At 39.8% G+C, this 18,131-nt stretch overlaps 2 protein-coding genes across 2 annotated transcripts in view; one reads left to right on the top strand and one right to left on the bottom strand.

Moving 5' to 3' along the window:
• The window catches only part of LOC5568049 (very-long-chain 3-oxoacyl-CoA reductase), a 39,439-nt gene that overhangs the window by 12,219 nt on the left and 9,089 nt on the right, over nucleotides 1–18,131 (top strand). Inside the window, exons 2-3 of the mRNA XM_001651935.2 lie at nucleotides 11,844–12,460; nucleotides 12,521–12,754. Coding sequence (XP_001651985.1) covers nucleotides 12,319–12,460; nucleotides 12,521–12,754 — 376 coding nt within the window. The 5' untranslated portion in view covers nucleotides 11,844–12,318. The remainder of the gene's footprint in view (nucleotides 1–11,843; nucleotides 12,461–12,520; nucleotides 12,755–18,131) is intronic.
• The window catches only part of LOC5568050 (nuclear pore complex protein Nup88), a 274,497-nt gene that overhangs the window by 12,174 nt on the left and 244,192 nt on the right, over nucleotides 1–18,131 (bottom strand). Inside the window, exon 3 of the mRNA XM_021854340.1 lies at nucleotides 2,609–2,734. Coding sequence (XP_021710032.1) covers nucleotides 2,609–2,734 — 126 coding nt within the window. The remainder of the gene's footprint in view (nucleotides 1–2,608; nucleotides 2,735–18,131) is intronic.

Below are 18,131 nucleotides of genomic sequence, written 5' to 3' on the forward strand. Positions count from 1 at the left end.
TCAGGTCTACTATTTTTCCAGAAATATTTCCTTCTAAACTGAGTGAAGTTATATAATCTACCATGTTCACTGAATGTTCAAGGAACGTTGGTGATATTCCAGGCCCTCCAATTTACCCTGGAGTTCAGAACTTCAGGTCTACCCTTGTTCCAGTAACTTTTCTCGCTAAAATGATCAAAGTTTTCCCTTTGGGGCCGGCACGGTCATTTATGACCGCAGTCGGAAAATGGCTGTATAAAAAGAACCAATGAATCAAATTTACTGTCTTCGGAAAAGTCCTTGCAAATATACTTCCCTGTCAGGGAAAAATTTTAGGTGTATGCCTTAATGTCCTACTTGGCAACCTAGAACATCCTGATCATGCAGAAGTTTGACAAATAGAATAATTAGTATAAAAGTAGCTTAAAATGCCTTTTGTAAATACAATTGTTGTTCGTACTTGGTAATACATACCTATTATGTCAAGAAATTCGCTGCTTCACATGCCTTTTCATGTCATGGCAAAGAGTTTACCAAGTGCTTAACTGACAATAAGGCAATCCATGAGACAGCTGTGATCAGCTAATTTTCTTTGTTTACCATGAATTTTTGACAATCATCGCTTGGGGAACAAAGGAGATTGGTAAGCACTGATGACGCTTAACGAAATTTCGGTAAGTTTAGTGTTCACTGTGCTTGCACTTTGAGCTGTCAACCCAATCGCGAAGTGTCCTCATGGATAGTCTTATAGTCCACACTGCCATCTGTTGCAAGAACCGCGCGAAGCACTGTCTGCCATGATGGATTTTTAGATGACGTTTGCCTAACACGCACACTACTACACGAATTGCCTGTAAGTTTTGTTCGCATCATTCAGCAACGTGTACACTATCAAAAGTCAAAGCGGTCGAACACTAGCGCCTCTGGTGGAACGATCGCGTCGGTCAAATGAAATTAAAATTCATCGTTAAACGCATGTACCATGAGCTTCTCAAGAGTGTTACGTCTGTTTGTCTGTGACAGTACAGTAGTGACGCCTCTACATGGATAGTCGTGTTGCACGATTGCAAAAAAGAAGTAGAGCTCGAGATTTGTATGACGATTACCGGATCTTTTCGTAAAGGAAAGAGTCTTGACTTCCTTGGGCACAGAGTATGGGCGCACGCCTGCCACACGATATATCCATGCAAAAAGGTTATTAGCTGAGAAAGACCTCAGGTAATAAATGTGGAAGTGCTAAACTAACACTAAGCTGAGAAGCCAGCTTCCTCCCAGTGGGAACGATATGCCAAGAAAAAAGAAGAAGATTCGTCGACAAACACATATATTCAAAACGTGTTTCTACTCGTTTACGCATTTAGACTCTACTGACGTTTTCACAAATTGTTCTCAAACAAAAGGTGAAAAGCAGGAGGGTTGAAAATAGTATATTTTTACGTGACATAATTTATGGATGCTTCCCAATAGATATCGCTAATTATGACTGCAAACTTTGTCGAATACACCATGTTTTGGAAGTGCTTCGTTTCGTGGTTATTAATTTATTACCACTAAATCCTGACTCTCATCGCGTTGTAGATCTTATGTACTGAACATCCCGACAAGTTAAATAATCTAGAACATTCGAAATGATCTGATAATATTTGCTGAACACTCAGAAGGTTCAGAATATACGGTAGATTACAGTTCATCACCTTGTATGATGAACAAGGTTGTTATTACAAGCATAGACTTCAAGTTATGAACTCAAGAGCAGTTTGGAAGACCTAGCACCTCCCAAAAAAATATTTGTCATCATTTCTTGTTATGTTTAGCATTTTGAGCACCAAGACTATTGAAATGCGTTCAAAAATCTGTATAATAGTTCTTGGAAAAAATCAGGCCCCAAAGGGTTAAATGATCATGTTGTATGAGCAAATTCTTATCTCCCGTTCATGTTAATTTATCTCGTTTTTTTATTATTGGTGACCAAACTCCTACTTGTTACTTCTGTTTTTTTATGTACTTGTTTAGTCTCCTTTTACAAGTAAGAGGTCTTCAAAGATTCTGTTTTCAAGACAGTCGCTACCAGCCCTGCAGACGATGATTTCGGGTTCTCGCTGCGAACCACTTGACGACGTTGTTCTTGTCGCGGCCTAATGTATGGTTGTCGGTTTTTTGGCCCTGTTCTGTGGCCAGTAGACGCGGACAGGTTATTGAAAAATACGAGAGGGCGCAAATGACAACGAAGAAAACCACCACCAGAACGGTGCTCAGGACAAGGACGAGGACGACGATGGTGGTGATGTTGACCGCGGTTGGACGGGTTTTTGAGGTTAGGTCAAGCGTGACAGACTAGAAAACGAAGGGGAATAATGAGAAAAAGGATTGCCTGGTTGAGAATGGCTGACTAGCTGCTGGCTGGGCTGGTGATGTGCTGTAGGCTTTCCTAGAGCAAACAAGTTGAAATCGCTTTCGAGTAGTGTTGTGCCTATGATCTATTCAAAGCGTTGTACGATGACGGTGTATTCTATTAGTCTATCACTGTGACGACTGGGACACGGGCAATTCCGGGATGTGTCTTATAAATTAACAGAACATACAACTCCAAGCCAGGAGTGAGAGTGAGCTAGATGAATAGTACACCTACCGAATCGAGTTGTCCGACAGGAGAGCCAAAATGTGGGAATCAGTGGGTGATGCTGGATGCCAGCGGATTTGTAGGACCTCCAGATTAGGATTCTCGGTGAATAGATGTTCGTCCAGGTTGTATGAGCTGAAATGAAACGCAAATGAAGACTCGCGTTAGTAATGAGAATAACTAAATGCTATATTTATGTACGTAAAAATTAGATGATTTCCATATTGAAAGTGTTTCAATTAAGTTATTTATCAACATGAATACTCAAAGCTGTGAAAACAAATAAAAGAAAATTTTTTTTTGACATTTCCTGTTTCTCAAATTACTGTTCTAGAAACACTTTCACAGTTATTTATATCTTCTTCTTCTTCTTCGTAGCAATAACGTCCCCACTGGGACAGAGCCGGCTACTCAGCGTAGTGTTCTAAGAGCACTTCCACAGTTATTAACTGAGAGCTTTCTTTGGCAATTTTGCCATTTTCGCATTCGTATATCGTGTGACAGGTACGATGATACTTTATGCCCAGGGAATTCAAGGAAATTTCCAATACTAAAAGATCCTGGACCGACCGGGAATTGAACCTAGACACCTTTATCATGCTTTATAGCCGCTGTATCTAACCACTCGGCTAAGGAATACCCCACATATACATACACTATTTCATAAAAGTATGGAATCGCTTCATCGAGTTTTGCAGTACTCGTGTTCGGCAACATTCCTATGCTCACTTCACTGTATCACTTCATTATCAAAGGATTTACCATGTCTACACGCGTGTTCCCATCCAAATATTATCTTCATCCGCACTCGCACTTCGGTACATGAACCTAAAATTATGAACTTTCGCGGCTTGACAAACAAATCCTTTTTCCCTCGTCGGAAGCCTACCCCTCTCCCTTATCGTCATACACAACCCAAACCACAAGGCAAATAAATCGAAAACTTTCGCCGAAAGTGGCGACATGTATTTTGCATTTTCGTGGAATTAATTTATAAATTTAAATGTAAATAAAAATCTATAAGCACTATAGTGCTCCAGCGCACTCGGAGGCTTCAATCCTTTTTGGTGCGCTAATATACCGATGATGCTATTTGCCTTCTGCCCATCGCATGAAGATTGAATGGAAGTGGATGTCTGTGTACACTTCTAGCGTCGAGAGGATGGTACCGATTGTTTGCCTCGTGGTTTGCAGTTCTAGGCTTCTTTTGCAACACCGCAACGTGGGTGGAACGTTGCTTGTACATTTAGGAAAGGCGAGCAATTGAGCTTTTAAACACTCGCGTTATGTTGGATCCCGAGGTTTCATAGGCCTATATGTGACGATGGTGACAACACCTTTGGAAAGCAACTTATTTGGACAAAAGATCTGATAAAAAGAAATGCTTCTCGGCTGAATAAATAATTCTAGGACTCAATGAATGAAATTCTTCTTCATTCGAAACTGATCGGAATTCAACCTAGCTTGTTATCAACCAAGACCCGACTGGTTTCAATCTTGATCCAGGAGTTTTTTTTTTGGATGGGATTTTATTGACTTTTTTGAAATATGACTATTTATACCGTCAAAAGCCAAAGGCTGCTGCACAACCTATGCAGCCTAGCTGCTACTTCAAAAGAATTTTCGAAAATTGTCAGAGCGTTTCCAAACAATAATTTCAAGAGGATTGAAAGCTTGCACTGAAAACATATTCGATTGGTTACCATCAGAGAATGGTCAATCTATCAAGTTTCCAGCTTAAACGACTCTCTGTATGTTATTATTCATCACATAATATATGCACGCATATCGCCTCCACTTTTGTACGTAGAAGGCCTTTTCGCGACATCTTATAAGTGCAATGTTGCACATACAGAGCCTCCAGGTGATTTCGTTATACAGCCATTCCATGAAAAACCGATCTAATGGGTCTACGAATTCCGTGCAAATTTGCAACTTATTTTGTTCCTTATCCGAAATAAGGATACACGTATTTTTTGATTTTTTGATTAGGGGACAAAATAGGGTGACCAGAAAAATCGCGATTTTGCAAAATTTTTATTTAAAAAAAATTATAACTTTTGAACCGTTTGACCGATTTTCAATCTTTTTGGACGAAATGAAGGCTAAAAATTTTGATATTTCGGGAAAAATATAAAATTTCACAAAAATTGTGTTTTTTACATGAAAAAACTCAATAGTTTCCGTTTTTTCGTGTTTTGAAGGCCTCGGGACCAAAGAGGCTATTGCTGCTCTCATTTTTTTCTTAAAAGTTCAGAAAATTTTACGTATACTGTAAAATTTTCAGCGATGTATGTTTTTTAGTTTTTGAGATATATTTTTTTGAAAATAAAAAATCAGTCATTTTTCATCGGCACACACTGTAGATCTCAGCGCATTAGATTTGTAATGTTCAAAAAAAAAAATCATATCTTTTGAACAGCTCAACCGATTTCCAATCTTTTTTTATGGAATGAAAACGGCTTTTGATAAATCTTGATCTCTTTTTGGAAATAATGCAAAGAAAATGCATCTTACCGTATTCTCAATCCGTCGTATCGTTTTCAACTCCGTCGCAATCAGTTTCCAGATTCGACTCACAACTTACGGCTCACTGTGATGTATTGAGTGGTTAAAACACAACATATCAACGCTATAATAAAATGTTTTACTAGAATATATAGATCTACTGGCATTTCCCTCCATTCCTTCAGCATGATGGAATATACTATTTTCCTTCAAAATTCATTGTTCGTCATCAAAATTCAGCCCAAACATATGAGCACAATTCCTTTTGACCGTACAATTATGGCATTTGCTCACAGTACAGCGAAAACAATACAATCAAAGGAACCGTATTTTTACGTCGAGCGTCGCGCACACATTGATGCGCACAAGCTTTTTTTTTCTCAGTGCGACGGATTGAACTTTGTTTACATTCTCAATTATACGCGGCGGTTGAGGAAATTTCGTAAAATGTGGTGATTTATTGATGTTTTACGGCGTGTGATTGCCCGGCGAAGTAAGTCACCCACGGGGGCGGGAAGAAACTTGTGTTGGAAAGTGGTGTGACTGATGTCGATCGCTAAGCATTTCTCTCAAATCGTATTCGTCCATTCGATTTCGGTGAAAAAGTGTAAAGTGGATAATTGAACTGAAGTTATTTATCGAAATACAGTAGGTTTATTGCATTTTTGGTGTACAGGTGGACGAATCATAAAAGCTTTCACAAAATTACATTTGGAAAATGAATCTATGTTGCAGGTAAGTTGGACTATCCGCCGTAGTGGAACATTTTAAGTTTGATACGACGAATAGTAGCTCTTACGACGAAGTAGAACGAAACCCTAGCTTGCGTTGCTAAGAAAAAAATTGTTGTGATGTGGACGGCGTTGGAAACAGCAAAATTTTAAATTTTCATCATAGTAAGCATAGAACAAATCTTCAGAAAAATGTCACTCTTCAACTTTTTCTGACGAGGAAAGAAGCACCATGTGAAGCTAGTAGAAATTGAAGCTTTAGATATGAAGAATTGATCAAACCAGCCAACCTTGATGCTGGAGAATATAGGTTCGTGGGTTGAGTTACATCTTCAGCAACGCATTCCACAGATCTCAACGTTGTGTGAAAAATCGTATTATTTTCCTTTCCCAATAACTTCAATCCTTTTTCAACACTTCCTTTACAATCAAATGCCTGACGATTGGATACTATCTGACTTACCTATTGGTTTTGTCCCTTTTCGTGTACCGGGAATTTGTAATTGTGTGACAGTATCAAGAGTGTTTGCAGTTTGCGTTATTTAGCAAATAAATTAACTTGTAACAGTTTGTATAGAGTGGTATGATTTTATTAATATGGATAATTTCAATAACTCAAGCGGACATTGCTGTATCGTGTCAGCACCGAGGAGGCAGCCCCTCTAGCACGATGTAAGTAGCGCAACCCGAGCAAAGTCGAATAACAACCGCATAACAAAGTGATAACAAGATGTACAGCATGATTTCATTTTGTTATTTTTTGTTATCAATACGAATACTCTTGTTATCAACGAATTTTGAGCTGTCAGATCGAGGTTGCAACCGACGGGTGAATGACGTCAAATGTTTGTTATCATAATTCGATCTGTATAACTAAATGATAACATAATGAGTTATCAATGAGGGAAATTCGCTGGATAACAAAACTTGTTATCAATGTGTTTCAAATGATAACACAATGAGTTATCTATATGATATCTTTAGTATAAAGTTTTGTTATCACGTTTGTTATGTTGCCTGCTTATTCAACCAAAATTATAACAAACTATGTTATCAAATGCTTGTTGTCGGATAACACAACTTGTTATCATTTTGTTACCCAACTTTGCTCGGGAACCCTGGTTAGGTGGCCTATCGAAGACTTTTCACCAACCAAGAAAGGCAAAAGTAGAGCAAACGGATTGATTTTACGGCAACAGACCCGGCAACGAATAAAAAACAACGATTGAAAAGTTGGATCTTGGATCGTGAGAACTTTGAGTGAACCCGCGCGTGTTGGGCTCCTGGGTCGTGAACTGCGGAATGTCGGCGTGAACGTGGCAGCTATCCAGGAAATACGCTGGCCGAGAACCGGAGAACGCGAATTCCGAGCGGTGGACCCCATCGCCAACATTTCATTCAAGTACCACATCTACTACAGCGGTGGCGACAGAGCAGAACGTGGAGTTGGCTTCATAGTGATTGGGAAGCAGATGAAGCGAATTATTCGGTAGAAACCGGTAAGCGACCGAATCTGTGTGTTGAGAATGAAGGGCAAGTTCTTCAACTACAGCCTGATCAGCATATATGCGCCAACGAACGATGACCCCGATGACATGAAGAATGAGTTCTATGAGAGCCTGGATAAGGCCTGAGGAGAGTGGCCAAAACAAGACGTCAAGATAGTCATCGGCGACGCAAATGCGCAGATCGGGAAAGAAGATTTCTTCCGACCCGTCATTGGAACGGAAAGCCTTCATTCCGTTACCAATGATAATGGCCTGCGACTAGTAACCTTCGCTGCTGCTAGAGGGATGGTAATCAGCAGTACCTACATTTCTCAGATGTCATGGATGTCAGGACCTTCCGAGGCCCTTATATCGACTCCGATCATTATCTCGTTGTAGCTGAAATTCGGGCGCGATTATCCAGCGTCACGAGTTCCACAACCAACAGAACGCTGCGCTTCAACATACAACGCTTGTTGATTGATGGGGTAGCTGCGCAGTACCGTCAGCAACTAGACGAGCAGTTGGGAAAAATCAACGTTGCTGGAGACGTCGACAGCCTGTGGGACCCCATCCACGAAGCTGTGACAACAACGGCGCGGGAAGTCAACGACGAAGACGTAACGACTGGTTCGATGAAGAGTGTCAGAGAGTGACAGACATGAAGAATGTCGCCAGAAGTCGCATGCTTGTGAGCGGTACCCGACAGAACAGAGAGCGGTACAGGGCAGCGAGAGTCGAAGAAAAGCGAATCCACCGCAGAAAGAAAAGGCAGCACGAAGAAAGTGTGGTAGCTGACGCTAAAGAAAGCATGAACCGGAATGATATGCGGAGATTATATGCAACGGTCAATGGTGCACGGCACAATACCGTACCAGTGTGCAACGCCATGTGCAACGATCCGACATGTGCAACGATCGAGAAGGGAATTTGCTAACCGATAAAACGGCGATGGCTGCCAGGTGGAAGGAGCACTTTCAGCAATTGTTGAGTGGTGAAAATGGAAATGTAGCGAGGAACATGATGAACATAGATGATGACGATCAAGCTGTGGACCCATCGACCATAGGAGAGGTTAAAAAGGCTATTAGCGAGGTGAAGAACTGTAAGGCTGCTGGGAAAGACGAGATCGCGGTCGAGCTTCTCAAGCACGGAAGCGAGCAGCTTTACCAGTCGATCCACCGAGTACTTTTGAAGGTATGGGAGGACGAAGAATTGCCCACCGGCTGGTTGAATGGCCTCATCCGCCCTATCTACAAGAAAAGGCGCAGACTGGAGTGTGACAATTACAGAGGAATTACCCTGCTGAATTCAGCGTACAAAATTCTGTCGCGCATCCTGTTTAACAGACTGAGACCGCTCTAGGAGTCCTTCGTCGGCGAATACCAAGCTGGTTTTCGTGAGGGCCGTTCGACAACGGACCAGATGTTTAGCTTGAGAATGATCCTATACAAATTCCGGGAGTATAACTTGCAGACTCACCATCTGTTTATTGATTTCAAGGCGGCGTACGACTCAGTGAAAAGAAATGAGCTTTGGCAGATAATGTCTGAAAATGGGTTTCCGGCGAAACTAATTAGGCTGACACGTGCTACGCTGGATGGTTCGAAATCAAGTGTTCGGATCGCAGACGAGGTGTCAACCTCGTTCGTGACGTTAGACGGATTGAAGCAGGGAGACGCACTTTCGAATTTACTGTTCAACATTGCACTCGAGGATGCTATTAGGAGATCTGGCGTGCAGAGAAATGGCACTATTATCACAAGGTCGCACATGCTCTTTGGCTTTGCGGACGATAGAGACCTAATTGGAATCGATCGCAGGTCAGTGGAAGAGGCCTTCGTGCCTCTGAAGAGGGAGACAGCGAGGATAGGCCTGACCATTAATTCTACCAAAACGAAGTACATGGTTGCAGGTAGAGATAGAGTCAGGCATGGTGGTGTAGGTGCTGAGGTAGCGTGTAAAATACGGCAGACTTCAGTGGGCTGGTCGAATGTCGGAAGAAAGAATTGAGAAAATAATATTCAGAACCAGGTAGAGGTCGGCGGCTTCGGGGAAGACCAAGAATACGCTGGCTGTACGCAGTGGAAGAGGACCTGGCGACCCTAAACGTTCGGGGCAACTGGAGAAGTTTCGCCCAAGACCGACGAAGATGGAGCTCTACAATACGCCCGGCAATGGCGTGACGCTACGCTGTAGCCAGCAAGGTAAGGTAAAGGTAGGTAGTACAACCAATAATCTTGGAAACAATTATTTTTAACTATAAAGGAGATTTGTGATAAAGTATGGATATGTTAAAAACATTTTATTTGAATAATAAGTTAACTTGCGTATAGAAATTGATGCCCACTAACTTCAGTACGTTCTGAAGACTTTGAGATTATCAATGTTCATAGCAGTACACTCTTTCAGCCATATGAAGCTTAATGGAGAGGAACGAGAAAGTTTCAAGAGAATTGAGCTAGTATAGACTGTAGTAGATTTGGTAGATCATAAGGACCTGAATTCCAGGACGATTTGGGTGACTTCCAATATCCAATTTCTTGTCAAAAGTTGTGGACCTGTCTATTAAGGGTTAGTGAGTGCTGTAAACCTACAAACGTAGACATCGATCGTTAAAAAAACTCATGAACCTATGTTGAATATGGCAAAATTCCAGAATATTCTTCAGTCTTACTTTAGGTTAATAATAAATTTAAAAAATATTCTAAGCCTTCGTTACTTATTACAAATAACGAGTCTGTTCACATTTTGTATGAAAACATTTCGTTTCCAAATTATAAATGAGTTCTAAAAGGAAGTTTATGAGATTTTTACCCTACCTGACCCAGAGATGTTCTGGAATAACTTTGTCCACAATACTCCGGAGCTAAACCTTCCCATCACTTATGAAACTACAACTAAAAGTGAAGCATTCCTCAAAATTTCATTAAAAAATAGTGAGTTATGCTGAAATACGAGCAATTTGAATTTTGTATGTCAGCTCTGAAATTTTGAATCCAATATGTTTGAGTGTTTAAGCTTTCTGTAAGAAGTATTGGAATCCTGATTCAAAACTTCGAATTGGATAAGTTAGAGCTCAAGCTCTGAAAGTAAGAGAAAAAATCAGTTGCCTTCCAGTGACCACTTCTCCTATCCACCAGCCTTGGGCTTGATGATAGATATGAAAATGACGTCTTCTGAGCATAATTTATTTGACTGAGAAATGATGATACCATTTGCTTTGGTGTAATCGAGTTCACTTCGCCTCCGAGCGTCGGGGTCGTTAAACGGGCTCTGCAGCTTGTAGGTTGAAGCGCCCATCTAGCGAATAGGGAGTCGTGGGTTCGATCCCCACCGGAGCACGTGGTTTCTTTTTGCAGTTTAAATTTCAATTTGCACACGTAAACTTCAACGTACAACAGTAAATAATAACAGGAATAGCTTTGAACTTGACAATTTTCATCAAAATTGCTATAAGAAATTTTTCTACTTCTCAAACTTACACTTGTTTATTTTTTCTTGAATAAGGAGAAATGTGTGTAATGTGAACAAAAAAATATTCTGAATATTTGTATATAAATACAAACGAATAAATAGATGAATAAATTCTTTGAATCATGAACAAAAATGGAATCAGAATCAAAAAAAAACAAAGTACATTAGCCTTAATCAACACCGAACATCGCAAAATCCTCAAAATTGTCTTACAACAACCGATAAAGCCACTTAAAGTTTGGGCGATTGGAAGCGATTGACCCAACATCGAATCCATCGGGAAAGAATCCAGTATTTTCCCAGCCCGCTCCAATTCATGTTTTTTGGGCACTAACTTGATCTTTATTTGGAAGCATACTGTCATATTAGAGTGAAACAATATTAAATCACTTCATACATCGTTTTCGGACACCCTTTAATTAAATCATTACGGCTAAACATTATTTTATGAAATGTAAGAAAGCGTTGAATTGAAAAGTGACTATAAAACTTGTTCCTCAAATTCGATCTGTCATATGCAGTTCATTTCACCTTGATATACGAGTAGCTTTCTGAAGCCTCAAAACCAGTATGGCTGTTCTCTTCCGCAGAAAGTTGAACATAAAAGCGGTTTTATTTTAAGCCCGTTGAGGTCGCACATTCAAATGCTACACATTATTCTGGCTTTCGCGCCATCGATAGCTGTACAAATCAAGTGTGTTGTTTCTCCTTCCGCTGATCGAAATACAACAGCGAAACGGCCGAACTGTTAAGATGCTTGCTCTCGATTGTTTCAAGTTTGTTTGGATCACTCAAATCTAAATAACACACATCTAATCGAAATCTTGATCATCTGTGAATGTGCGATAGACATAAACTGCTCATAAACGCATAATTGTCCCATATGAATAGGAAATCCAGCAAACATGGGACTGACATGCGTTTATGGGCAGTAAAGGGGCGTACATTGAGTACGTACGCAAAAATTGATAATTTTTGCCTCCTTCCACTCCCCATATGTCACACTTTTTATATGAAATATTCAAATTCTCCTCCTAATAGCGTGATGATGCACTTTATGGACAACCCCTAATAGAACTATTGATCGCGCTCAACATGCGCGTCAGGTAGGTAAGTAGTAGAAAGCATTATGCATGCCATCCACCAACCTGCCACAGAGAGAGAATATCTGGCGTAACATGTGAAATGAAGTTAGGAAGCTTTCATATGCTAGTGATACCTGAATGATTGAGTAAGCAAGACGTCGATTCACCAATCCGGAAATATACGTTCCGATTCGAATGATATTCCGTAACACAACTCTGAAAGCAAAAGTTCATAGGTCGTTTTGGAACACTACACTACACTTCTACCTATCGCACTAGAAATAAAATTGAGCGTGCGAACGATTGTGAGAGGCCTATCGTAATTACCGTACGTTTCAAGGTACGGTACGGTAGATGCTCTCGCAGGCGAATGCGCCTCTGCCGTATCAGTATCAAATTACCAGCCCGCTGAGTTGTTTCGAGTGTAGAAAATGTTCTGGTGGATTGGAGTGTACGTAGCCCTGGTGTGGGCCTACAACAATTTCCTGGAATCGCTTCTGTCCCTTCTATGGGGAACCATTCGGAGCTACGCCATCTGGGAGAGGCTCTCCATTCGCTATGGAGCTTGGGCCGGTAAGTTTCAAATGAATTCTCAAATTCTTAATTGTAACATGCGAATTTGTTTTGCTACAGTGGTAACCGGCGCAACGGACGGCATTGGCAAGTGCTACGCCGAGGAGTTAGCCCGCAAAGGCTTAAAAGTAATGCTTATCTCGCGAAGTGAGTCCAAGTTGATAAAGGTGGCCGACGAAATCTCGCAGAAGTACGGCGTCGAAACCCGTTGGATTGCGGTGGATTTCTCGGACGGGCCGCGCATCTACGATGACTTGCGCGAAAAACTTGCTTCGATCGATATTGGAATACTGGGTTAGTAGTATATTTTAGCTGTTCTCGGGGATGTTCAGGGCTAATGGGGTAGGGTGGATCGAAAAACCGTTTTTTCAGCTCATTCGATTCTAGTTCAAATAATAATTACTATGGGAAACACAAGCAACTGAAACTTTGTAAGGGAATTACTATGGGAAGAACAAGCAATTCATACAATCGGTTATAGTGTTTGACCATGTGCTGTTAGAGCTACATCGACACTGTTACATACATTCATCAGCATCAAGTTTGGTTCTAAGTTGTAGCCGTATCAGCGTACCTCTAACTCTCAAGAGCACATGAACGAACACTAAGGCCGATTAAATGAATTGCTTGCTTTTCCCATAGAAATTCCATAACTTCGAAGGGTTTGTGCAGTCTCAGTTTTCATCCAAGTAAGCTCAAATTTTTTGAGGATACTCAGAATCAAAACTAGGATCGAATGAGCGGTGTGGAGTAAAAACGATATATTAAACCATCCTACTAATAGGGTGTCCCAAAATTGCACTTTGTAAGGAACCTTTTGGTTCAACTTTTCAAGGGTAGCTAGCAGTGAATCAATTGTCGACTAATTCTATTCTTGTTGCAACAGTCTTATTTCTCAACAACAGTTTATCACAATTTGAACAGAATGTGACAAAATCCCAGATAGCCGTAGCGGTAAACGCGCAGCTATTCAGAAAGAGCAAGCTGAGGGCAGTGGGTGCGAATCCCACCGGTCGCGAATCTTTTCGGGTTGAAAATTTTCTCGACCTCCCAGGGCATAGAGTATAATCGTACCTGCCACACGATATACACATGCAAAAATGGCCATTGGCATAGTAAGCTCTCAGTTAGTAACTGCGGAATTGCTCATAAGAACACTAAGCTGAGAAGCAGGCTCTGCCCCAGTGAGAACGTAACGCCAGAAAGAAGAAGAAGTGTCAAAATCTTTCTGTGTGTTGGTAAGCATTGCTTCATTATCGAATAACAACAACTAAACAAATTGATTTTGTGTTTAAAATAACTGGCTAATCATGACCCAGGTAACCAACAAGCATTTGAATAAGCCACGCAGCAGACTGCTATCAGCATTTTAACTGCTTGCAGCTCTTATAAAGCAGTACGATTGCTTAGCTGTCTTTCATCAGCAGAAGCACTGCTACCCAAAATCTCATGCTTGTAAAAAAGCATTTCCACTGCACATGCTGTTTTCGGTTTGAAACATTCGAAATGCTTTTTTGATGCTGTATCAATGCCACAAAAGAGGAGTGCAGGGAATATGTTACTAATTTGTAGCACATTTTGTCTCTTTCATGCCAAGATATTGTGAGCTGTTTTGACACGGGCTTCCTATCGAGTTGAGAACACTTTCCAAAACAAACACGATTGCAGAGACATAGAGTATGCTAGTTCCACAAAAACACATACTCTTTTTTGGTTTAGCACCTGGGAGACCAATGACTCAACTACTGAACTACACAATTGATATTTATGTCATTTGCCCACATAATTCATCTTGGTCGTTTGCTGCTACATTCTGCATCAGAGATAAAAATAAAACGATCATACATGAAATGCCACAGATCAGATAACAATGCAGCTAAACGTTCTTTAAGGACATATAGGATAGAATCCCTGTCATGGCAGTGAAGATGACTTCCTCACACACACAATCACATATTCACAAAATACTGCACTTACCTGCCAATAATTGGCGTCATATTGCTAAAAGAACATCACAACTCATATGTTCAACTTCTTCTTCTTCTTGGCATTAACGTCCCCACTGGGACAGAGCCGGCTACTCAGCTTAGTGTTCTAAGAGCACTTCCACAGTTATTAACTGAGAGCTTTCTTTGCCAAAGTTGCCATTTTCGCATTCGTATATCATCTGCCACATGCCACATCTGTACGAAGATACTCTATGCCCAGGGAAGTCAAGGAAATTTCCATTACGAAAAGATCCTGGACCGACCGGGATTCGAACCCAGACACCTCCAGCATGGCTTTGCTTTGTAGCCGTGGACTCTAACCACTCGGCTAAGGAAGGCCCAATTTCAATATGTTCAACTTATTTGGTTATTAAATTACAAATTACAAATTACAATTACAAATTAAATTATTAAATTAGGGCATAAATTTAACGCTTGGCGCTCAAACATCTTTGTGGCTATTGGCACACCGACCCCATATGCTGCCGAAGAAAATCGAGTGATACATTGATTTTGGCATATAATGGTTTCTACGGCTTCAAAATTTGATGAACGATATTATATATTTGGACGATTTTAAGATTCTTCTTCTTCCAGGCATTACGTCCCTACTGGGACAGAGCCTACTTCTCAGGTCAGCATGCTGTTAGCACAAAACCCCAGTACAGCATTAGCAGAGCTGGTAGCAAAAACTGATATCAAGAAAGTAACCAGATTTGGGAAAATAGTGACCAAATGCATTTCTACAAAAAGTGACTCAAAGTGATTTGAAAAAACATAACGCAATCAGCTTGTTCTAACGAAGAAAAACATATTGTACGTACACACAACATTCGACATAGCCTACAAACTTATTTAACTATACGAGGAAACGCTTTCATGAATAGGGAGTCGATGCCGGTTATGGACCCTTTGCGTATTATGGACCCCCTAAAGAGAAACATAAAATTAACACTTAAAGCAACCTTCCTATGAAAATCCACCGGAGGGACTTCGATTGCATTGATAGTCAGCAGTTTAAGGCAAAATATTTGGTTTGAGGAGCATAAATACAGATATTTGAATAGTTTTGTAAATGAAACCAAACAAGAGGGACCATAAATAGCATGTCTAGGTGGGTCTATAATAGGTACGTCGGCAGCGAGCCGGATTACATGGGAATCAAATGGAGGGTTCATAATAGGAAACGTCAAATTTGTAAACATTCCTATTATGGACACTCCCGGGGCATTCGGACAACAGTTTTTCAAATGTATATTTCGCTGGAAAAATCGAATGGTTTTGTATTTTACATAGGCGTACTATGAAATAAAGACATTGATCTTGTTGTTAGACTCCACAAAACGTATATCCGTCTGAGATATCATTACGGAAAAACGTCGAGAATGAATTTCAGCTACTAAAGGGTCCATTACTAGCACTGAAACCCTAATTCATTTTCAACCTGATTTTTAATCATTTCAAAGTTTCGCAAGCAGTATGATGCCTTCAAAAATATCACCATTAATTATTTTTACACCATCGAAATATTTTATATTGTAGAAAAAAATCAACATAATTTTATTTGGCATATTTTTGAAATCAAAAGTGAAGTCTTTCAATTTTCTGTAAAATTATAAAAAAATGTAAGCAACTTTGTAAAACAGATTAGTTGTTAGGAAATTTGTAAATAATTGAGGAGATAATTTATTAGAAATGGGCAGGCTTGGTAGAAACAAAATAAAAGCAATTTCGTTTTCTTTTCTGAAATGTAAAACATTCACTGAAAATTCACAAACGAATATACATGCAAGGTAGTCTTAACCCGTTAACGCCCAAGGTATCTCACAATTGGAATTCAGCTCCGTTTTTGTTACTCATAGTCGTATTCCCATAAATTAAACCTTATTTCACCAAAAAATTTCAAGTCTATGGTGAGGATCCAAAAAAATTCTTGAAAGTGTGTCGTCCATATCTAGCTGTTCTATAAGTTTATTTTCGAGATTAATCAAATATATTTTCATGCAGTCCGACCCATTACAATGTAAACAAGTTGGAAAAAACTGCTGGTGAGGGGTAACTCATAAATTACGTCACGTACAGAAGAGGAAGGATGGGGTTACAATGAAACGTGCCTACTCATATAAAAATTGGAATCCATACAAAAAGTGTGATACAGAGGAAAATTGAGGAGGATGAATATGGCAAAACTTTACGTGGCGTAATTTATGAACGTACCCTGATAAAGAAATTGCAACATAAAGAATAAACATTTCAGAGGCGAAAGGTGCATGCCAGAACTAAATCATTTAGTGACTTCAATTCAATTTTCAGCTCTACCACGTAAGTAAGATACAGAAATACATACATTTCCATACATGTACATGTACAATAATGCACACTTAAGCCATTTATACCAAAACAAAATAAAATCTTACATCAAATATTTTGATTTAGAATAAAAACCTACAGATGTTTCAAAATAGTCTTCAAAAAGATTATATAAAACTTGCCAGCTGATAATGGAAACATAACTATCGAAATATTTTTTTCTGATTCAAGTTATTAGTATACAATGTGACTCTGATCTGACAGTGATCGAAATTTATATTTGGCAATATCAGAATTTCGTTAGTGCTGATCGAAAGTTAGTCCTTCAGTCCAATGACAGTCAAATATTGGACTCCAATTATTACATGCTATACAGATGTGAATATTTGAAGCCAACATTATTCGGCTATAACGTTTAAGTTACTGCATCACTGATGCATATAGTCTTATTCACCGATAGAACCGAATCCACTCGGTCCAAGATTTTTGACACTAGAGCTGGCCAGAATACCTGGGGAGCATACTGAAGCGTGCCCGCTCAAATGTCACAATTCTTGATCCGAGTGAGTTCAGCAAGGAAGGCTCTTTACTGCTACCTCAACGCGTCGCTGGTTCTACAAAGTAAACAACCATTCAAAACTACGACCAAACAATGGTGAAGGCGTAATCAATTTTCTCGAAAACATTCATTTTGGGAATTAAGTAGAATTTTCTGATTAAACTGGCAACAACGCACTGCAGTAGCGCGTAGTAAATAACTGCTTGTAAACAATATCTTTCAAGCGCATTTATTACCTGTAATTTTGCGAATAATAATTTTTACTTTTCCACGTTTAAGTCATAAAACTGGTTCTGGACTTAGGTTGGCGGCTATTTAATTTTACTCTCATTTGACAGCCGTTCTTCACCCTTGGAGTTCAGTTCATGGATGGATAAGTCAATTTGTCGGTTTTTTCGTTCTTCACTCCCTTCAAAAGAACAAAAGATCTAAATGGTGTTAAGGTTCGTCTAAAAATGTAAGGAGCATTACATAAAAAATAAGCGATTGTTGCTCGAATCGACAGTAAGTATCCATTGTTTTGATCTAGGCAGACCAATTTCTTATTGTTTTTTTCCTTGATGTTTCGCACATAATAGCAATTCTCAGCTAATATGTTTGTTTGCGAAAATATCTCCTTTAGTTGGTCATCGTTTTCGAAGATACCAAATTTTTTATCACTATACTTCAATCATGAGAATGATTTCCGAACTAAGAAGGTTTTAGGCCAGTGATTCCCAAAGTGGGTGAATTCGCCCCCCAGGGGGCGATTTTCAGGTCCAAGGGGTGAAAATTTGTAAAACGGAATATGGGGGGCGAAAAATCCAAAAAGGGG

Source organism: Aedes aegypti, chromosome 3, assembly GCF_002204515.2.
Source record: "Aedes aegypti strain LVP_AGWG chromosome 3, AaegL5.0 Primary Assembly, whole genome shotgun sequence".
NCBI lineage: Eukaryota > Metazoa > Arthropoda > Insecta > Diptera > Culicidae > Aedes > Aedes aegypti.